Source organism: Halichoeres trimaculatus, unplaced genomic scaffold, assembly GCF_033239565.1.
Source record: "Halichoeres trimaculatus isolate MK-OKI-2021-1 unplaced genomic scaffold, fHalTri1.1 fHalTri1_scaffold_19, whole genome shotgun sequence".
NCBI lineage: Eukaryota > Metazoa > Chordata > Actinopteri > Labriformes > Labridae > Halichoeres > Halichoeres trimaculatus.
The window spans coordinates 24,359,343-24,383,367 of NW_027437197.1; the positions used below are offsets into that span (position 1 = coordinate 24,359,343).

The 24,025-nt window shown below is 38.5% G+C and overlaps 1 protein-coding gene across 2 annotated transcripts in view; it reads left to right on the forward strand.

Annotated features, from left to right (window-relative positions):
* Nucleotides 1-24,025, forward strand: part of edar (ectodysplasin A receptor) — a 61,446-nt gene that overhangs the window by 29,071 nt on the left and 8,350 nt on the right. The window contains exons 4-9 of one of the 2 annotated variants that reach the window (XM_074694872.1): nt 1,501-1,682; nt 8,330-8,415; nt 15,407-15,484; nt 15,652-15,777; nt 16,038-16,112; nt 22,563-22,635. In XM_074694872.1, the coding sequence (XP_074550973.1) occupies nt 1,501-1,682; nt 8,330-8,415; nt 15,407-15,484; nt 15,652-15,777; nt 16,038-16,112; nt 22,563-22,635 (620 nt within the window). The remainder of the gene's footprint in view (nt 1-1,500; nt 1,683-8,329; nt 8,416-15,406; nt 15,485-15,651; nt 15,778-16,037; nt 16,113-22,562; nt 22,636-24,025) is intronic. The other variant, XM_074694873.1, reaches the window with a different exon arrangement.

Sequence of the window (24,025 nt, forward strand, 5' to 3'; positions counted from 1 at the left end):
TTTACTTGTTTTTATCCTCTAAGAAAATGTATGTTTAAATCTGATGTTGTAAAAACTTTACCACCATCTGTAAAATCTGAGTAATCACACCATTATGATGCTACTATTACTTTCTTCAGATCTACACAAACACGATAGAGAAATGCGTTTAATCAGTGAGATCAGAGCTTTCTTTGCGTCTTTGGGTGCTACAGTCTGTAATTCACGTTACTTTGTTCCCTTGTCCTTTTGCTGCATGTGTGCAGTTCCTGACACCCTTTTAATCATATGATAACCAAAGGGCTCTTCTTCAGATAGAAAACATGGACAGTTATATTCACATGCAAAAACTTTAACAGATCACACTGAACAGAAAGACATCTGAGGATCCTTTGGAAGTGAGTCCAGGTTGGGTCTGATGTAACTGAGTTACATTTTGATGCTAGTTTATATGAACAGAAAACCAAAGCATTGACTTTTATTTCCTGTCACTGTGTTATTTTGAGTGATAAAAGAAACTAAGAGATGAGGATGTGCAAAATTGGGTATTGAACTTTTAAGTCAGATAACAAACTTTAGATTTTCTTTTTGGATTCTGTTTAAGATCTTCTCTTTGTGTGTCGTCACCCCGTTTTCTTCTACCACTTTTCCAGCATTCTAAAATCTCAAAATAAAGACCCAAATGATTTGCTCTTAGTGAAGGTTTTCCCATCCTTCTTACCTCTGTGATATAGGATTCAAAGAGGTGACAGATTTGCTTTGAAAAGAAAGAAGCTTTCAACCAGCCTGGAAGTCTTTTAAATGCAGAAGCGGAGCCATGTTGTTCAAAAGATCCAAAGGGAACTTTAACCCAAAGCGACAAGATCCTGCTGATAGCTCAGTGATGTTTTTTTTTTTTTTTTTTTTATCAAACAATTGAGCGGAGACTTGAGGACGTCAAACAGAGAAGAGGAGAAATATTAGATGTCTCAGAGAGTCGGGCTGCCGTAGCCCAAAGCAACGAGGCAGAGGCTTGTTTTAATAGACAGATGAAAGTAGGAGCGAAACGGAAGATGAAAGAACGTAAGCAAAGTAGAGAGAGAAAGTGTGTTTCAGCGAATGTGTGTGTGGCCTTGTGTTCGGCCACCCTGCTGTGAGAACCTCACATGGGGAGAAGGGAGGAGATCGATGGCATCAGGAGGGAATGATGAGTTGGTCATCTTAAACACTACCAGGCGCGGAGAGCTGTACTGACTTACAAAAACACACACAGGGACCTCTGTGGCCAATCACAAATTTCCTTTTGTCATCTCCAAACCACAATGCTGCATTAGCTCAGGACGGGGATTAAACCAGATGTGTGTTTCTGAGTGTGTGTGGTGTTCTTTTCTGAGTGTGTTTGTCCACAGCACAGTTGTAAATCATCATGTTGATCTAAGGATGAGTTCATTTAAAATTAAATTATAACAAATGCACTGCAGGAGAGAGACACTAACTGAACATGTGTGTGTGCGTATCTGTTCGTGTGTGTGTTTTTCACAGACCTGTGGATATGGTGTGAAGGATGAAGACTTTGCCTGCGTGCCGTGCCAGCAGGGGAAGTACTCCAAAGGAAAGTATGAGATCTGCAGACGACATAAAGACTGCGATGCCCTCTACAAAGCCACCGTACGCTTAGCGGGGACTCCTGAGAGTGACGCTGAGTGTGGGCCGTGTTTACCAGGGTACACACAACTCTCTTTCTCACACACACACTTTCACACAATGCAATGACAAAGGCAAATGAGCAGCTACTAAAATATGCTACTGGACGTTAGCTTAGCTGTCAGGGGATCAGCAGGTATTGCGCGGATGTGAGCCAGCTAGCATCCCTGATATGTGTGTGATCAGCAAATAACTCAAGGACAGATGATCAGTCTGCATTTAGGTTGTTATGTTGGCAAAGTAGGGGCCGTAATGAAATGGAAGTTGTTATACATAAATGAGGTCAGAAAAACAGTGATGTATTCGAACAAAAATGTGTGCCAATATAAATGATCAAATGGAAAATTTTATTAGTATACTGACAATGAAAAATTAAAGCTTTGCTTCTAAAGGTGAACAGCTGCAGACATTGTTTGTGACTAGAATTTAGGCCCCCTCTCTGTTTTAATTCTACATGTTGAAATCAAGCAGCAACCTCTGGTTTAAGAATATGAGACAATGCTGAAGTGCTAAAATTTGCTTTTTCTTGTGTGTTCGCTTGAGGCTGGCTCCCCTGGAAGTCACATACACACTAAGCCAAAAAAGCTGTTTTCACATCAGAAAATAACATATTTAGACTCTAATTCAAAAAACGTCAACTGTCTTAATCACTAACTTCACTATAGGCACACACTGTACAGGGGGTGAATTTTTTTCTAACTCGGCAGTTTAATCAATCAGTCAATCAATAGAATAGAATAGAATAGAATAGAATAGAATAGAATAGAATAGAATATTCTTTATTGATCCCCCTTGGAGGAAATTGTTTTGTCACAGCAGCTCACGAAAAAACAAAGTGCAGTAATGTGATAACTATAAAAAGAGAATACGTTAATAGAATATAAAATTAGAAATTTGAAGAAATATAAAGAAGTATAAGAAATATAGAAAAGTAGAAAAATATTACTATTTACATATTTATATAGGAGCGAGATATATACAAAGATTGGTTCTTGACAATAAAAATTTACAGTGGATACTGGGACGGTGAGCAAAAAGACATGTATTTATTGAATGAGCAAAAAGACATGTATTTATTGAATGAGCAAAAAGACATGTATTTATTGAATGAGCAAAAAGACATGTATTTATTGAATGAGCAAAAAGACATGTATTTATGGAATGAGCAAAAAGACATGTATTTATGGAATGAGCAAAAAGACATGTATTTATGGAATGAGCAAAAAGACATGCATTTATGGAATGACACTCAATCAATCAACTTGAATTTGTAGAGCCCTTATCAACACACAAGGTGGCAAAAGTGCTTTCCATCAAAATCAACATCAGGGACCAACAATTCAAATTCACTAAAATAAAATACAATAAAGTTCAGTTACTATGGCAAGAATATCTCATCCCATTACTGCATGTAAAAGCCAGTCTGAATAAGTGGGTTTTAAGCCTTTATCTAAAAAGCCCAAAGTCAGTAGTGGTGCATTATTCAAGGGGGAAGCTTATTCCAAAGTCTGGGCCCAGGGACTGAGAAGCCAGATCACCCCGGTGTTTGGTCTTTGCTCTGGGGACTTCCAGCAAGAGCTGATTTGAGGACCGAAGGCCCTACTGGGGTTCCGAACACACACTTAATCTGTCAGATAGGGAGGAGCAAGGCCATAAAAGGCTTTAAAAAAAGAAGCAATTTATTATCAATTCTAAAAGTTTAGAGGAAATCAAGATCGGGAGCTTGACCAATCTCAAAGCCCCCGTCACTTCCAATATGGCCGCGATAGTCGTTTTGCTTCAGAAGTCCATTTCAGAAACAGACGAGTGACTAAGTCCATTGAATAAACAGTCTATGGTTGCAATTAAGGAGTGATAAGATAATATCTTACACCAGAGGTCTTCAGCAGGGGTCCATGACAATTTTGGTTGATCAGGCAATTTTTTATAGTTTAAAATATTTTTTCCCAAATATTTCATTTTTTTCTCCATTTTATTGTCTTTTAACACATGTCAATGGAGAGGTGGAGGCCAAGGCTATTATCCTTTAGTCAGAAATGAACACATTCAGCATCAGCATCAGCAGCTCTCTCAAACTGACACAGGTTCACTCAGCATTAACTTCCAGCTCCGTAAGACAGAGGATGACCTGCCTCTACTGCTGCTCTGCCAATCACTCTGCCACATGTTAATGGGAAATGGTAAATGGACCAGTGCTTATGTAGTGCTTCTCTAGTCTCTCTGACCACTCAAAGCGCTTTACACTGCTGGTCTCTTTCACCCATCCACACTACATTCACACTCTGATAGTAGATGGTCAGTTTTAACATATAACATAACATAACATAACATAACATAACATAACATAACATAACATAACATAACATAACATAACATAACATAACATAACATAACATAACATAACATAACATAACATAACATAACATAACATAACATAACATAACATAACATAACATAACATAACATAACATAACATAACATAACATAACATAACATAACATAACATAACATAACATAACATAACATAACATAACATAACATAACATAACATAACATAACATAACATAACATAACATAACATAACATAACATAACATAACATAACATAACATAACATAACATAACATAACATAACATAACATAACATAACATAACATAACATAACATAACATAACATAACATAACATAACATAACATAACATAACATAACATAACATAACATAACATAACATAAGGACACTTCAGCATATAATTGCAGAATCTGGACTCAAACCCCAACCTTCCGATTGTGAGGCGCTGACTCTACCTCAAAGCCACACGCTTCATACTGGCTCAGTCGGGTTCCCCAGAATAGCTTAATACTGAATTTACACATGCACCTATATACATAGTCCTTGGTCTGAAAAATGTTGAGCACCCCTCTCTTAAACCTTTTAGGCAAAACTTGCAGGTGGATACTTGGCTGGGTGTCTTGCAGCTTAATAAAGCAGCTAAAACTGGAGGTTATTTTTGTTATTTGATTTTGAGACTATTGCATGCTAAGTGAAAATCAGTGCAGCTGGATTTGCCCACCCAGAACTAACTTACAAGAGCTGCTCAATCTTCTTTTTTGATACACACACAAAAAATAAATAAATAAATAAATCAGAAAACAAACTAAAAAAAGGCGAAAAGTTAAGCAAACCAAAAAATGTTGGAACATATTAACAAAACTTAACAGAAAAAATAGTCAATTCAGCTAAAGAACCTTTATGTTAAGAGCATAGACTGTATAAAACATGGACGTAGCCTCTGCAGCATCACATGAGCTGAGCTGTGTCTCTGATTGGACAATCAGATGATCCTAACATTCCTAAACTGCTGAGTTAGAAAAAAAAATCACCCCTCATGCAGTGTGTGCTGATAGTGAAATTAGTGTTTCAGATCCAGGTCTTTTTTTTTTTCAACCAGGCTATAAAAATGTTTTTAATGCCCCAGAAGTCTGTTTTTATGGCTGGGTGTAAACGCGACTTCCAGTGTTTCTGCATGATGTTTTTGGTGTTTGTGTTCTGACAAAAGCTGAGCAAGAAAAGTTAAGAACTTTTGCTGTTCAGTAAAATGCAGTGTATAAACACATGAGTGCAAGTTATAGAGATCAATGTTTTATAGAAATGTTTATGTTCATTCAAGTGATGTATTGCATCTATTATGTCCCCACCTTCTTTAACATGAGTTCACATAACCGCCATGTTTTGTTCATAAAAAAAACTCTGCATTCCTTTGTTTTCATCACACACTAAATCCTCAGCTTCATTTGCACATGACAGCTGCAGATGCATCTCCTGTCACTTAAAAAAAACAAGCCAATAAGGGATCTTTAAATGATACCAGACCCTCTGCTCCTCTTCCCCCTTCGTCCTTCCCATCATCCATCACCCCCTCCTTTTGCCTCTCTAGAGGAATTGACTTATTGTTTCAACACTGGATCTACAGTTACAACATACAGCGTGTTGTTAGGTTGTTTGTAAAGCTCTGATGAGCGATGGATAATTTACACAGAAATGTTCGCAGAGGATTTTTTTAATTCTTTATTTTATTTAATATCTGCGATTGAAAATCGTCTCTGTCGTCATCTCTGCTGTCCTTGTTTCACTCGGCTCTTGTTCCTTGATTAACCTCAAGTATTTTTGTGATGAGTTTGATGATATGATGTGAAAGTTTCCTGTTAAATCAATGGGTTTTCAGGTTATATAAATATACTTTCACTTTATAACAACATACAAAATTATGACACTATAATGTGAAACTGTGAAACATGTTGATGTCATGATATCACTTTCCGAGATAAGATTTCAACTATGGTAGACTCCCCCCTGTTAACTGGCACTTTGCCCTTTGTGATAAACCAGTGTCCTCATCCAAACATGGATGCACCACTGTTGATATTTCTGTAAAACGGTGGTGAACTGCTGTCTCATAGTACAATTTAATCAAACCATGCCACTATGACATATACCTTGATTTTTGCTATCAGTTCTTCAATTCCTCACTAAAAATAAGTTTAATTGTTGTACATGAGTTTTACATTTACTTAAGACAATGTTATCACATTTAAAAAAAAAAGGCAAAATGAATTGAAGGCTTTTTGTTTTAACAACAAAATGTTCTTAAAGGGGCTGTGAGGAGTGATCTTGAAAAAGTCTCCCTTCTAGACATATGCCTATTCATAATACACACTTTAAAATAAAATTATCAGCACCAATACTACAGGTTACAGGTAACTTTTAAACGATACATCTTAGTTTCCTAATTGGGTTGAGCAGAACTGGATGGATTTATGACATGTCTAAGTCTCTATGACAACACCAAGCTGGCTGACAAAGTTTAGCCGTGAGAAGAGAGATCTGTGTTTTTTTCTGCTGAAAACAATTTCTGTGATTAATTTTGTAGTGATGGTGGACACTGGAGCCTGACTGTCAGACAGAAAAAGGACAGAAGAGCAGCAGAAATATAAACAGGAGAGAGATAGAGCACGAGCTAAAGGCTAACACAGGAGCTAAACTGTTTGTGCTAATGTTGATTCCAACCCACAGTCAGCAGTTATTCTGCAGTGGTCTGTTCAAACTTGAGAGTCTATCAATAAAATGAAAAGTGAGGTTACGTTAGCTCTGATTGGTAGATGACTGGCAGCACATAACCAGGATTCACTAACGTTACACATTACAGACATGTCTTAGAGCACTGGGCTGCCAGCGCTACTTATGGACAACTACTAAACTACTGTACGAACATACAGCTTGATTGTTGTCATGTTAGCCTATGGATACGTCTTACAGCATCAGGCTGTCTGTAGGGCTACATGTAGCAGGCTATTGACATACAAACTTACGTTTGCTTGTTGTCATGTTTTAAATAACAGAGCTACCTAACTCTGCTGATAAATACCTTATCAGCTACTTAAAGAACTGACAGTTTGATTGTTGTCACGTTATCCTACGGATATGTCTTAGCACCGACTGCTAGTAGCACTACAATTAGCCAGCTACCAACGCACATTACAAACTTACAACATTAGCTTGTTGTCACACTTCAAACAACAGCGCTATGTACCTGCACTGATAAATACCTCACCTCATTGCGTTGTATCCAGTAAAAAGTTGTCTTGAACAAAGAGATTTTTTTCCAAAACAAACACATGCCTGGTTATAAGTCATTTTTAGGACAGTGTGTGTGAGACTCGAAGCCAGAAGATGGCGAGGTAGTAACAAGAAAACTTTCAAATTAACATAACAAGATAACATGCAAATATCTTACTCTAACATGAAAAACACCTTGTTCCAACAAAGTCTTTCCAGGTTATAATGTGATCTTCTAAACCTCTAAACTTTTTCCTGGAGTAGTGACAATATGCTTTCGTAATTTCTCTGGATGTAAAGCTTAGTTTACATTTTGACACATTTTTGTATTATAGCCCAGGGTGAGGGCTAGTTAAGGGTTTTATACTGAGTAGAAGATTATAATAAACAATTTTGCATTCAATTAACCATTTATTCATGATCAGTGGTGTGTTGTACAGATTTCTGACATTATGACATGAGTCAGAATAAATTTGCTCAGCACTCATAAGAACACATTCCTGATTGTGCAGACACTTGTAGTTAAATTATAGCGACTAATGTCAGTAATGCCCTCTGTCCAACAAATTCCAGAAAAGAAATATTAATTCTTGCATTTCTCATTCTGCTGATGAGCACAAGATTGAACCAGTTTCTTGGACTGAATCCAGATACATGAATGCATCAGTTAATAACCTGCACGCTGCATACAGTATGAGTACATTCTGCTCATGTTCTCAAGCTTAAATGATTTAATACCTCTACAAGCCACTGACAGACCTCCTCTTCCCACCTCTAATAGACGCGTCATGACTCAGGGGGATAATATGAACTGAGCTGTGTTTAGTGCCTTCAGGGCATCAATTACACACATTTCTCTACTCAGACAAACTTTTCACCTGAGCAGCTTTCTCATAGTTATGCCCCATCTAGGTGCAATGTCTGACAGGCAGGGCAGTCACACACACACAGACCTTTGAAGACTTTTTCGGAGGAATCTATTGTGTTATTGATAAAAATGACCACAGCTAGTGCATTCACTGGTTTTAACTTGTGCTTCTTTATGTCACCCAGGTATTACATGCTGGAGACCAGACCCAGGAACCTCTACGCAATGGTCTGCCATTCCTGCCAAAACGCACCACGCAACACCAAAGAATGTAAGACCAATATCCCCCCACCCCTTCCCTCCCTTCCTTCCGTCCGCTTCTTTTCAACTTCTCTCCAGAACATCCTCTGTTAATTCTACGAATTCCCCCTCTCCCCTTTTCAACCAGTATCTTCACACAGACCTGATTTCCGCTGGATTCAAAGCTAGCCAACATTAAAGTTGTCTGTCTAAATGAAAGGAAATAAAAGGGGACAGGATGTGCAAAGGCAGATGTTGAAAGCCTGGACTTGGTTTGAAGGAACGGTTGGAAGTCAGAGATTGTGTTTGCGTCCTGCCAGACCCTCTAGTTACTGTCCCTCCCTGTCAGCAGGCCGTGCTGATGGACACAAAAAAGCAACAACTCCCCTCCCATCCCTGTATCGCTGCTTTTTCTGGCATCAGTGGGGTGTTTGGCAGCTTAACCAAAACTTCCCTGCATACCTGACACTATATGGAGCTGCTGAATCCTCATGCATGGCGCCAACTGTTGGTGCAACTACATATCTTGATGTTAATTCTCACCAGAGGATGTCTGCTTTTTTTCTTTCAGTGTAAAACTTTTGTCTAATATACTCTTTATTCTTTCATTAACCCTCATTTTTACATCAATACACATTTGAATTCCACCACATTTTCATTTATTTAATGACTTTATTTCTCTGAGCTCACAGTCAGGCTATAGAATACCTGTGATAAAATAGAGGGAAATCCCCTCACCTCTCAAATGGTGCAGGGGATTTTGGGAGAGACTACATGTCTTATTCTCCAGTTTGTGAATCAGAAATTCACTCAGCCATAATGTCCCAATTTTACAGTTCCATGCTCAACTGTGTCTGTGTTGTTGGAGCAATTTAAACATCTAGAAACACACATATTTAGTGTGTAGAGTTTGAGTGTGTGTTGATTTTGATGCCTCCTGTTGATAAAGACTGCTGATTTTGCTCAGTGTATCTGTTTTTGAATTGTGCGCTAGTGACAAGCCATGCAGGCTTGCTCTTCTATGATATAGCCAACATGACGTCCTTGGTTTCCAAAAAGAATTTCAGCTTATTTGGACTCAAAGTTTTCTTCTTTGCCTGAGTCCATCCTAAAAAGGTTAAGATCCAGAGAAGACGGTGGTTACTGGATTATATTTAGATGGTTCAGTTCAAACCTTTGTAGTTCTACCTGAAGTCCAGAAAATGTCAGCCATCCATACTGATTGTCAGCCTTTTCAATATTACAACTGTGCCATTGTTGAAAAAAATCCTCCATTCTTTATTTTTTTCTGATAAATAGTATTGAAAAACGGTTCAACAAAGAAAGAGTCATGAACCTCCTCCCATCTTTACGACAGACCCAATTCTTTTGATTGAAAAAAAAAAAAAAAATACACAAATTAACTGGAACTGTTGGCAGATGTCACTCCAGTTATTTTTTTCTTTTTGAGAATAACAACTATCTAAGTGTTTTGTCATCCCCTTCCCAACTGTTTTTAGAAAGTAAGAATGACCTTTTTTACTTTAAAGAGGCTTTGAAGAGTTTGGAAGTGATCTTGAAAAATGCTCTGCACTAGATATAAACCTGATGTAATCCACACTTTAAAATGAGATTACCAGCGCCAACATTACAGGTTACAGGTGATTTTAAAATGCTACTTCTTAGCTCTCGATCAGGTCGAGCAGGACAGGATTGATTCCAGCAAGTCAAGGTCTCCATGACAACACCACGCCAGCTGGGAAAGTTAATCTGTGATTTTCTCTGCCTTCTGTGATTAATTTTGTAGTGATGGTGGACACTGGAGCCTAACTGTCGGAGAGAAAAAGGACAGAAGAGCAGAAGAAAGATAAACAGGAGAGAGATAGAGCACGAGCTAAAGGCTAACACAGGAGCTAAACTGTTTGTGCTAATGTTGATCCCAACCCACAGTCAGCAGTTATTCTGCAGTGGTCTGTTCAAACTTGAGAGTCTATCAATAAAATGAAGAGTGAGGTTACGTTAGCTCTGATTGGTTGATGACTGGCAGGACATAACCAGGATTCACTAACATTAAAAATTACAGACATGTTAATAGACTACATATTTGTTGGAGCACCGGGCTGCCGATAGCACTACATATAGCTGGGTACTACGTTTGCTTGTTGTCATGTTTCAAATCGTATAACTATGTTACTGTACTGATAAATACCTTACCTCTGCGTGTTGTATCCAGTAAAAAGTTATCTTGAAAGAAGAAAATTTGTTTTGATCCGAGCTCCATGTAATTCCAAAACAAAAACACGCCTCGCTAAAAGTAATTTACAAAAGTGTGTCTGACCAGGAGGTGGCGAGGCAGTCCAATTAAAACAGATCCTCCTCATAGCGTCTTCAAATAAAACAGTGAAATAAAAAAATCACAATCTTTTTTGTTACATTCAGATCCGAACTTTTTAGGAATTATTATTATTATCAATTTTATTTTTTAACCTAGTACCTCTACCTGCCCTCCTATTCATTCATTTCACCTCTAATTCTGCTGAGAAAAACTTAAGTCAGTCAACATATATTCCCAACTTTCTAGATATCACTTTAAGTACTGAAATGTAGCTTCATTGTCCAACTATTCAAGAGAAAAAAAAAAAAAAATAAAATATATATATATATATATATATATATATATATATATATATATATATATATATATATATTCTGCATCTGATTACTTTGCGTTTGTCTTCTCAACACTTATTGTAGCTCAGTTGTCAGTAGCATTGAGATAAATTGACTTTCAAGACTTGGATGTAATGTAATTGCACAATTTAGGTAGTTTTCTATGAAATTGAAAGTTTGACATAACTCAGAAAATAATAAGATTTCTTACAATACTTGTCAGAAAGAGTGATGACAGCAGAGGTGGAGGCTGATATTTTCAACTTTCAGCTCTGCCATTTGTGGGTTTGTGCAGATTTGACAAACGATCTTATTGATCCAAAATTGAGAGAAAGTCAACAGGTCCTGTTGATCCGTCCTGCTGTAAGGACAATATTTATGGTCCCATAATTGCTCGAAACCCCTTTGAGTATAACTGAAGATCTCAAAAACGAAGGGTATTGTCGTTGTGTCATTTTTAATGAGCATGTTTTGAAAGACGAAAACCCCAAAAAGCAGGCCGGGCCTGCAACGGAGAGAAGAAGGAAAACTGTGTGGGTGTGAGTGTGTATGAATAAACACTGGCTTTTCAACAGCAGGGTAATTGTTTCTCCCGGGCAAGGAAAGGAGTGATTGAGCGATACTGTAAAGGAGGGCAAATCAGAGCGATGGAGTGATGCAACAAGACAAAAACGTTGCCAAATTTATCAAGTGGTTTCATCTTTAATTTAGATGGATCAAGCCTGGTGGAAATTGGGTTGTTCTATTTTTAATTTCCTCATTGAAGTTTCATGTTTTAAGATATAACTGATTTTGGAAAGAGCATGTATTCCCAAAAGAATGAACAGATAAGACTTTTTTTTTTTAAATCTGTTTGGTAAGAGACCAGAGCCCGAGGCACAGATAAACTTAGCCGTATACTTTGCCAAAAGTTACATAAATGTAAAAATGTATAATAAAAACACAGTGTGGCACATTACCTTGTAAACCTAAAAAGTGCTCATCAAGGGCCATCATCAACTGGAGACACAGAAATGAATCTCATCTAAATATAAATATCTTGGTGTTATCAAACTACAAAGAGGATTCTTCTTCTTCTTCTTCCTTTCCTTCCTTTCTTCCGTCACTGTAAAAATGTCAGCCAACAAGTCCTGAGCCTCCACACTGATCAATTAAGAGTCTTTTTGTTCATCAAGTCAACTGGTTGCTCACATTATTGCATAAACAAGTGGTGTTCCCCCAGCAAACTCTTGGCAAAAAATGCATTTATAGTCAGATATTTATGTACTTGAGGGGCTTTCAGTAAACCAGTTCTATTTGTTTAAAAGTGACAGTTATTAGTTTAGCTCTGGTTCAATAAATTAAAAAAGAGCTAAAGCTGGGAGTTCTGTGTGCTCCGGGTAAAGGCAGGCCAACACTTGCCATGTAATCTGCAAATTACCTTGGCTCCTGCCTCGCTCTGTGTGTGATAATTAAAACTTCAGTGGGTATGGAGAAGAAAGATGATTAGCGTGTTAGTGCTTGTGCTGAAGCTACTCCTTGGCAGGCAGACTTTATGAGTCTGTGGGTCAACTTCCACCCTCTCCTTAAAATTATACTGATTTGTGTTTTTATTCCTGAAATAGGCAACAATACAACTGTATATTATGAACAGTACAAAAGCAACTGTTGGATTGTACCTGAGGCACTTGACACAGTAAGAGTATCAGGAGTTAACCTTTTGCCTCATACCTGTGTATGCAGGTATCACAATCCATGGCTGTGATTTTTCCCTTTGCTTTGTAATCCTACACCTCCAAGTTTGTTTGGAGCAAGAAACACAGATTGCCCTGCAGAGTTATTGTTCTGCACTGTGTTCAGCCTGCGAGACATGATTAAGAGAAGAAACCGCAAGACGCTAAACAGAATTCCAGTTCAGGCTCATATCCTTATCCAGAGAGTGTAAACACATACCCTGAGTTAATGTCTGCAGCCACAGGGCACTGATGTGTGTTTGTGTGTGTGTGATGACATGAGGCTCCTAGCCCATGGGAAGTGGCAGGGCACATGCCAGAAACGATCGACAGTATATCAACTTGGTGAAATAAAAGACTGATTAAAAGAGTTGATTTATGAGCTGCCAGAGGTTTACAGCTCCATTAGAGGAGGAGAAACAGTCCATGAATTATCCTGCCGCAGAGACAGAGGGAGGAAGGGAGGGGGGCAGTGGACAGCCTCCTGTGTCCTCACATCCCAATACAAGTTTGTTTACCATGGTGGGCACTGAAGGAGACTGCATTTATGGTGAAATTGTGTGGGTTTTATGAAAAATTATCTCTTGCTTTTCAATGCACTCTGCTAGAGAAGAAGAGTCTGAATGTGGGGGCAAAGCTGCCAGTCAATGATGTCTGTCCTCCGTGTGTATACAAGATACATGTTCATTATGTTTATCACTTCTAATCTGATCATGAACTCAAAAATATTAGTACAGAGATAAATCTTCTTTTATTTCACTTTAAAGGAACATTCTGCCATTTTAGTGGAGGCCCTGCCCACCCATGAGGTTACCACTGTCCGCTGTGAAAGTTGGTATAAAGCTGCACCAAGACCACCTAGACCAAGCAGGTCCTTAAAATAAAGCCACTGTGGAAGCGCCCCAAATCTGCAGTTCATGAAGCGTCCACTTGAGGAAGCTTTGAAAACAACATATACTCTAATTCATAGTTATAATAAACATGTTTACAGTCTGGTTCAAAAAACAGGTTAGGTCTTGATAGCACATTCTTAGGACATACTCTACGCGGGATAGATTTTTTTTTTTAAGTTATTAATTCTTTGAGTTTTTCCGCATGATTAATTAGTGCCATTGAAGGCCTCAACTCCACCTCTTTCACACCTCTTTAAAGGGGGCAGTTATGCTTTCCCATATTTTCAAAACAGGTTTAATGTTACAAGTCTAGCTGTCCACATGAAATGTGTGCTAATTTTCAAACCTCTACACATTCATATGTGGGGGTGAGTAGTGACAGGAACCGATCAATACAATATGTCTCGTGATACTTTGGTTACAATACGATAATATCACAGTATTGTGATATTCAAAACAGTTAATTGTTTGATCGAGAACAACTTTTCTATTTTATTGTGTTTGACATAATGAAAGTCAGACTCAGTGTTTCAAACACACACTTAACTTGGCAGTGTGTCAAGTTTAATTGACATTAAACCAATGTTTGAAAAAATGATTGGTTGAAAGACGTGGTCAGTTTGTGAAACTGATAACTGTCACTTGGTGTTACCAGTGTTACTCATAAAAGAAAACATGACTATGATTATTATTTTATCAGTCTACTACACTGTAAAAATTAAACTTTAAATTATTTTAAACTAACAGACCCAAGAATAGAGAGATTTTTTTACAACATTAAAACCCACATCATCAAGTTTAGGAATAAAATACTTTAAATATACTTTGAGATTATATTTATTAAAAGGTTTATAAGCAACATACAGCGGAGTAGCTCTTAGGCGCTATCTACTGCAGTGGAGGTGTGGAAGATGTATTGTACTTCCAACTCACCTAAAATATGAGTTTTTATTTTAACATAAATATCATTATTAAGAGATGAAATGTTGTGATTTTATCACAGGTCATAGTATTGGGATGTATTGCTGTATTGATATTTTTGCACACGTTGCAGAAATCCCTCAAACTGAGTTTTTTTTCACCAGAAAGTGCCTGGCCTTTAGAGGGTATCATCATCTAAAAAAGAACAAAAAACAGGAATTAGATTTTCACAAGACTTGCTGAAATTTTGAGGTCATCATATGAGGATCACCCATTTAGGTCATGACGAGTTGGAGAAATGGGCCTCAACCACCAAGGTCAGCCTATGGCCCTGCCCTTGATAAGCGCCCAGAGAGCTGACCAATCAGAGAAAAGGGGGAGACTTAAAAATGGTTCTCTCAAACATACTAAGGGGGTTCCAGGGCAACAGTATAAAGCTGTAAAAAAGTACAATATTCCCTTTTTAAATCCAGCTATGTCAGGTTTAGTGATGTTTTTAAACACGGCATCCAACGCTTCCAAAACTAGGTGATATGGAATCTACTGACCAGACACAGAGAACATCTGTGTGAGCATACAACCACCTTTAACACTTGAGAAAGAGCATGTCATGTATTATGTAGATGTAGCTGGTTTTGGTCCTGGAACAAGGCAGATACACAAACAGGATTAGAAGTCCATTTTTATTTTTCGCTAATGCTGACGATGCAGTGAATGAGTGTATTTTCTGAAATATGGGATTGTTTAAATCAGCACAGTAGGCCCTGCTCATTTGGAAATTATTTTTCCAGTCTGGTTGAGAGAAGTCATTTGGGAAAAGTGTTGAATGAGTGTCTGTGTTTTACAGGTAGAAAAACAGAAGTTCAAAGAGAAAAACCTCCAATTGACCCTGGCAGCACAACCAGGTCTCCTGTTGTGTCTACAGGTAAAAGTTTGAATAAAAAGTAATACAGACACACACACACAAACATACAAGCCTCATCTACACAATTTCAAAAGCATCCAGTATTTGAATTTAAGGGGGAAAACACAGACTAGCCCAGAAACACAAAATCAATCCACTAACACTCTATAACACCATTTATTTTACAGATCCCACTGGACAGGGTCACTTAGCGACAGCTCTTATTATCGCCATGTCAACCATTTTTATCATGGCCATTGCCATCGTCCTCATCATCATGTTTTACATCCTCAAGGCCAAACCCAGCGGCCAGGGTAAGACTTGCTCTATCTCACACACACACACACACACACACACACACACACACACACACACACACACACACACACACACACACACACACACACACACACACACACACACACACACTCACACACACACACACACACACACACACACACACACACACACACACACACACACACACACACACACACACAAAAAAAAAAAAAAAAAAAACTTGTGTCATAGGTTAGTGTTTATGTTTCATGATGTTGTCTCTGTTTGTCCTCAGCATGCTGTTCAGGACAAGTTGTGAAAGCAGTGGAAGCTCAGGCCAACAAACAGGAGGACAAGAAAGATGTTCCAGGTACAGTCCACTCCGACAAAATTTACCTGCACTGTTTCCTGCCTGCCCCTTAGAAGAAGAAATTAAATCTTCTGTAATGGTTTTGGTAATCTGTGAGAACAGGGAAAGAGGGCTTTAGCAAAATTTGTCATGAGTGGATGAGATGTTTGTTGCAACTAGTGCAAAACCCTGATAAGGACTGCAAAGTCCTGTTTCCACCAAGCGATGCGGTGTGGATGGATCAGTACAGTTTGGTATGGGTTGGATCGATAAAGCCTGATCCTGTTTCTGCTCCCACAGCCAACCATCCCTCCTCCTGGTAGGCAGCTTGTAAGTCGGAAGCCAATAGCTACATCAGTTACATAATAGCATGATGCCATAACAGCGTGACCCAGAGTGCCTTGCTAATAAATCCAATGAAGAAGAAAAACGTGACACAGTAAACAAAGAGCAACAATTTATACAGGCCCAAATATTCTCAGTAGATAAGTCTTTAATGAGAATCTACGGTTGTGTGAGAATGATGCATCTTGTTGAAAGTCGTCAATCAACAAAGTTGCTCTTTAATCCAAAACACCGGTAAAACTATTTTTCACTGGTCAACCTTCAACAACTTTTATTTCTTCTCCATACAGCGCTGACCTCATTTTAGTAGTCTTCAGGCCTGGGTGAAAACACAGACAATGATGGGCCACAGGGACCATTTAGTTCCTGTAAAAGTAGTTCTAGGAACTAAAAGTTTCTTCTAGTCAAAAAGCACAAAGAAGAATAAACATTTACAGATAAAAAGAGCAAAGATGTCTGCACATTCATACATTTGCATGCAGTACTGATGTTCTGACAAAAGCAGTAATCTTAGGTCTGAGGCCTCTTTTTCCTAAATAAACATTTAAGCAGACAGTGTTTCTAGCTAGATTTTTCAGTTTAGTTTCTATCTTTTCAATTAATGTTTAACCTTCAGAACTTTCATTGAATACAATAACAAACTCTGTCTTTTATTACTTTGTTTCACTAGTCTGCATATTTTCATATTTAAGGAGCACAAACGTTTCAGAGCTGTAAACCTGATTTATGCAGTCTTTGAGTGTGCACAGGGGTCATTTACATTTTAAAAGGTTGTAAATCCATTTCAAGTAAACTTTACCATGACATCATCTGCTTTAATTATATCAAACCTAATTATCCAACAACAGAACTGTGGCTAGTGAAAATGCTGAGTGGCTAGTTACTCTGAGAAACCACAAGCCACAGTGGCTGGTGGGCAAAAAAGTTAATGTCAAGCCCTGAACATCACACTAGGTGGGAGGGTGCGTGGTAAATTCAGAATGGTAACATAATTAGCACATGCATCACTACAGGAAAGATTGGATGAAGGTTTTGTGCAAGTTCCTTAAAAAAAACAAGAAATTTAAATGTGCTTAATTAAACTCAAACTTTATTTATAGAGCATATTTAAAATGACCTGCTGTACAGATTAGATGTAGCACAAATAACATGCTACTAAACTAAGATACATAAAAACCAGAGAAAATATAACATGAAATAAAATAGAACTAGAAAAGCACTCAGAGAGCGCAGACCTCCACCAAAGATATTGTGATTGTCACCAACACTTTAGTCCTACTTTAATGTTATACTCCCTTTCAGCAGTCTGTCTGCTACAATTTGGTGTTAGTTGCAGGTTTATACGATAATTTGTTTCCTGACAGTGTTGAAAATTATGATGACCCAGAACATATTACATGATCCAGATCTTAGAATGACTTTAGTCCATGATCATGTGTTTTTAATGACTGTACTTTGTCTCTTTTTGTGTTTCCTGTCTGGAACTTGGTGGTTTTGCTGCTGCCTGTCTTGGCCAGGTCTCCTTTAAAAAATAGGTTTTTAATCTCAATGAGGCCAACCTAGTGAAATAAAGGTTAAATAAATAAATTACTATCCTACTTAGGATCGTACTTTTACATCTGTCAGAAATATTGGTGAACTTGTCTTGTATTGTTTTGCAAAGCAATCTGACGGCCCTATCTCAAAATGAAAATAATCCTTTTTTAAAAAAAGTCCTGGATCCAGACAGTGATCCGGATCACCTCCAAATTTTTATCACTTCTTCCTTATTCCATTTTGAACATTTCCTGAAAATTTTATCAAGATTTGTTCTTTTTTTTTTCTGTTATGTTGTTCACAGACAGACAAAATCTCCGAAAACATAACCTTTATGGTGGAGGTAATTAAATAAAATAAATTAAAATGAATTAAAAGTTGTGCCAGATGCCTAGTCAACTTTGATTTAAAGCCAGGGAGAAGAGGTGAGTCTTGAGAGAAGATTTAAAAACCTCAATAGACCCTGATATGCAAAGTCAGGTTGTTCCAGAGCTGGAGTTCAGCAGACACAAAAGCTCTGTCACCTTCAGTTTTATGTCTGGTTTTGGGGGTGACCAGAAGCAGCCGAGCAGTCGATCTCAGTGTCCTGGCAAGGACATGAGGACGAAGAAGTTTGGTCTTTAAAAACAAACGATAAAACTTTAAAATCTATCTAAAAGCAACCGGGAGCCAGTGCAGAGAAGGGGAAATGTGGTCCGGCTGCATTTAGAACTAGTTGCAGGCGAGTTCCCCAGTCCAAAATACAGGGAGATTGAAGTGCTGTAGAATTTAGAGAAACAATCTTCTCTAAGGAAAACCATTCATGCACAAACCATGTTTTCTATTCTCTCAAAATCTGTGTTTTCGTTTTTGTAAAAATAAACAGTCACCAACTAACTATTATCACATTTCTACAAATGCAATTCCCACACTGCCGGTGTTAAAGAGACTCAACAAATACAGTATGCACTGACTTTTACACAAAGCTGCATAATAACAGCAACAAGATGAGCTATCATTAGTTTTCTTCCATCCTTTTTTTAAACTACAAAATGACTCCAAAACACTCACAGCGTACAATCTGCTCAACAGTCGGTTAAGACATCAAAGGATACCACCCAGCAGGGATTAGAGTGACGCTGTGTGTAATTTGACTCAATCCTGCTGCAAAACATTAATTCAGGTATCTGTGTGTCTTCTTTATTTGTTAAGCTCTATTTCACCTGAAAAAAAAATGTTCCCTTCAGGATTTTAGTTAAGTCAAGATGGAAGAGTCGCTGGAGCAGCGTGCATGTTTGAAATGGAACAACTTGAACTCACAGTTCATGTTAAGATCTGCCCTCCAACAGCCAATGCAAAGCTGATCAAGTCTATATTTAATATGTAATCAAACAAAGAGGATCACCGCGCGGCGTCTGACGGAATCATATCTAAATGTTAATCTGAGTTGGCTCGGCGTGTCAGTCGGGTGTGCGTGTGCATGTTTGTGATTTGGAGCATATGCAAATGAAAGGGTTTTTGCACTGTGTTAGTGCGTGTGTGTGTGTGTGTAAGTCGGCTGACAGACCTGCTGCATGATGAGTGCATCAGGGTGGAATGTGAAACTGCCAAAGCTGAAGCCATACGTTGCTTTAGGCGCCATTTCTCCTGACAATGATGCTCTGTTCAATTTCATTCCCAGACTGACTGACTAACCACTCACATGTGGTGTGGATGAATACACACACATACACTTACACACACCCACACAGACACACACCTACTGTAGCAGTGGCCACAGACACATTATGTGGTATAAAGAGGTCGCTAACTTAATTATTTAATAACCGAAAGGCATGATAAAGTCATTAAAGTATGATTAGAAACTAAATGTCGGCATTGTTTCTTCATGTTTGGTTTCTGTGTGTGAGTGTGTGTGAGTGTGAGTGAGTGTGTGAGGTAGAGAATCCCACCGCTCGGAGCTCTACCGGAGCTAGCTGTCATTCAAGCAGACAGTGAGTTAATAAGGCTTTGAGATGAAAAACACTGATGCTTGAAATCACAAACACACTCCTTCTTTCCTTCTCTGTATCCCATCCACACCCACACGCACACACACACACACACACTCACACACAGTATTTGTTCCACTTAGGCATCCACTCATTAAGCTGTCTTTCTCTATCAGAGCCCATGATGTAAGTGTGTTTTTCCATCATATCAATCTAATCATTTTATACATCATGCAGCTCTCCAAGTGGAGATACTCATCACTTAGAGATTTAGTCTCAGAAAACTGATCGCTTCAGTTCAATCCAACAAACATGAAACTATTGTGACTCTCCTCTGCATTTTATTTTATTTTTCCTGGTGTTTATTACATCTGTGTACACCCTTTCAAAGGGCTCTCAAGTTTTGAATGCAGACAAGAGACACCCCACCCCTGCGGGTTATAGGAATGGGGGTCTTTCATATTATTTATATTATAACTGGTGTGGTTGCTGTTAAAATAACTGCTCAGGCTTACAGAAGTATTACGCTAGGCACTGGAAATTAAACCAAGTAGAAAATCTTTATTGAATTTCTTTGTATGTGAATGTGCTGTTGGCTATAGGCTGAGTAGAGACCGTCGTGCAATATGGCTCATTCCAATTATCAATAACTTTTTTCTTTTTCTATATGGCAACTCAATCCACTGCTATTTTAGGATTTGACAGCCCTTAACATATCACAATACTGCAATTATAAAAAGAAACTCAGCAAATCTTCATCAACAACAACATTTTGTCTTAAAAAGACACATTTTCAGGTTAAAATTTCAATAGCTCTCTCATTTTTTAATTTGTTGACGCTGAATCACCTCTAATGTGTCCTGGACATCCTCTCACAACTTTCACAGAAAAAAGGGCAAATGTTAAATATGAAACTGTCTTCACCCCGGTATAAACAATTCGTGATGCAGGATACCTCAGGCTGAATTTATCATTTCAGTGAGTGAGTAAAAACAGCAGCTCGTACATGGAGTTTTCTGTCTGCGTCTTTACTCTCAACAGCACAGGGCACATACCCAAAGACTCCAAGCTTTTCGGGAGGTATTTAGGTACGATATTCACATGTACATCAGCTGCACTGTAAAGTGACATTACTGACAGACATCAACAGTAACAGCCACACTTTAAATGGAAGATACTGAGCCTGTAGTCCACAAAGCGAGTTGTGGTGGCATCAGATGTACTAATATGCAGGACGGCCATAGCCAATCAGAAAGTGCTTGGCTCCTGTCGGATCTGTGGCAGAAGTGGTACGCTAGGAAATGTAGGCTACATTTTTTCAGCGTAAGAAATACAATGTATGCCAGGAGTGCATGACAAAAGACCCAAGAAAGTGACTGTCCACACTTAAAAATGAGATTATCAGCGCCAATATTACAGGCTGGAGGTTATTTTAAAATGCTACTTCTTAGCTTCCCGATGGAGTCGAGCTGGACCGGAATGATTAACATGTCTTGGTCTCTATGACATCACCACACCGACTGACAAAGTTGAGTACAAAGAAGAAAAATCTATTGGAAAAAAAAGACATATGAGCAGAAGAAAGATAAACAGGAGAGAGATAGAGCACGAGCTAAAGGCTAACACAGGAGCTAAACTGTTTGTGCTAATGTTCATTCCAACCCACAGTCAGCAGTTATTCTGCAGTGGTCTGTTCAAACTTGAGAGTCTATCAATAAAATGAAGAGTGAGGTTACGTTAGCTCTGATTGGTAGATGACTGGCAGGTCATAGCTGTGTAGCCTACAGATACGTCAGAGCACAGCATTAAGTTTAGAGTCGATGCAAAGCACATTTTCTCTTTTGGCACACAGGTAGTGAATCTTTTCATAACTCATTTTCTGATTTATTAAACTTAGAAACATGTTTTGTACATGTAAGAGCATGGCTGACTTGACTGACAGGTGAACACTGCAGTTGTTCGCAATGAGGGTGAAAGCCTGCCTCTTTCTCTTATCTGAACTCGAAAAACAAAGCTGGGTTGAGTTCAGCATTGGCAATGATGAGCTTGAAAACTCTGAATTTTCTGTATTAAAATGTCACCAATCCCTGTGATATATTAAAAAGGATGTCAAAATGTCATATTCAGCACTTCTGCCAAGATTTAGATTCACTCTCTTCAAGTTGTGTTTTATTCTGTCCTTATGCTCCATTATAGCCACAGTATGAAACTCTGTGAAGTAGCAAAACCATCTCACAGTTAGCTCAAGTGTTGCTTTCTGGGTTAAAGCATTTTCCCTAAGTATCACAACAGAAACAGTGGCTTTTATGGACTCAATATGCCTCTTTTGCTATCAGAGGAAATACCCTGATGCAACCAAATGTCAATGGTTTTTGCCGGTTTTATCACGCATGGCAAAAGTGCACATAATCTCTTCATAAATCACTCATGTGTGCACAAGTTAATAACTTTGGCCCATAAGATTAGGAAATAGTCAACTCTACAGGACTTCATCGGCTAACTCTGAGGAAGAGTGTGAATAACATTGTTGCTTTTTGTTGATATTGATGACACTGTGCACTGGCAGCTGCAGCAAGAATTCCTCACATTGTTAACTTCTGTTTGTCTGTTTCTCCTCCAGACAATGTGGTGATCTACTCTGAGAAAGAAGAGTTTGACAAACCAAAAGCTCCTCCTCAGAAGACCGTGAAAAGGTGAGAAGCTTTTCTAATTCTAGTGCAAACAAACCAAAGCCAGACACATAAACGGATGATGAATGAATGGATTATGTTTGGTTAATGGTTTTATGCAGACAGGTTTCTTCTCTTAAAGCTACAAAGGTGTATTGTTTATATTCTTATCACACATCTCCTGATTGCACCGTCACTTTTGGCTGAATTACAACAGCTAAGAAATTTCCCAACTAGGTGTCTGTATGTCTGTGAGTTATATTAACCGTCACAGACACATTTTAACAAAATTCCCTTTTTTAAGTGTTTACAACTCTAAGCACATGCATATTAACCCTGGTATGTACAATTTTCTGCAGTGTTTTTGTCTCACAGTTTACATTTTAAAAGTCTTTGCATCAGTTTTTAGCAACATGGAGACTTGAAACAACATAAAGAGGATTTTTTTCTAGATTTTTTTTCAGCATCTGACTATAATTAAGCCACCACAGAACAAGTCAGAGCAGAAGAATTGTCATTATTTCTTTTTTTTCCTCCTTTTGCATCTATATATATGTCTGTGAGCATGAACCCAGAAAGCAATTTGGGTGAAGGTCTTTTTTTTTTTTTTTTTTTTTTTTACAAAGTAGGGAGCAATTATGTGGCTTTGGATAAGGTAGAGAGGTGTTTTTTTTTCTAAGGTAGCATACATGAGCCCTGGAGCCATGCAAACATGAAGAGACGGACAGAGGGGGCGGCTGCTGACGCCGATAGGGGTATTTATTCTGGGCTCTGCCTAAAACCACCACCAGGTGAAAGCACGCCCTGGCAGACAACAAAAGAACGACAGTTTTCTCACCTCCTTTCTGCACACATCTTATCGCCCTATGAGCAGACAATGCTGCTTTATGGGTGCTAGTTGAGAGAAGTGTGGGAAGACATGATAGCATACAGCGTTAGAAACACTACTACAGAGAGCCATTGTCCCCAAACGCTAGAGTACCCCGGTTGACCATGCTGGTATTAATACCCTGTTGAAATATAAAAGGGGATATAACTGAGAGAATAGGTGTGATACACACACATCCACACATACACACACCTTTACACCAATAGCAGTAAACAGTGTGGTAATGCTGCATGCCAGAAGATGTGCTAACTCACTGCTCTAGCTGCCAGAGTGGGTGTTAGATGTCTGGGAAACAATGCCATTCTGTGTGCATGCTCAGGAGAGTGAGCTTAGGATGGGGAAACAATGCTGTTCTGTGAGCATCCCTGTCAACAAGGTGCTTTTGGGAGAAAATCCAGAGTAGGCATAAAGAGGAAGAGGACGGGTAATGAAGTGATATTACACAGTATCAGGTTGTAAAAGGCACAGCTATTTCAGTCAGTCAGTCATGGGAATGGGGTGAAAACACTGGCAGCCATGGCAACA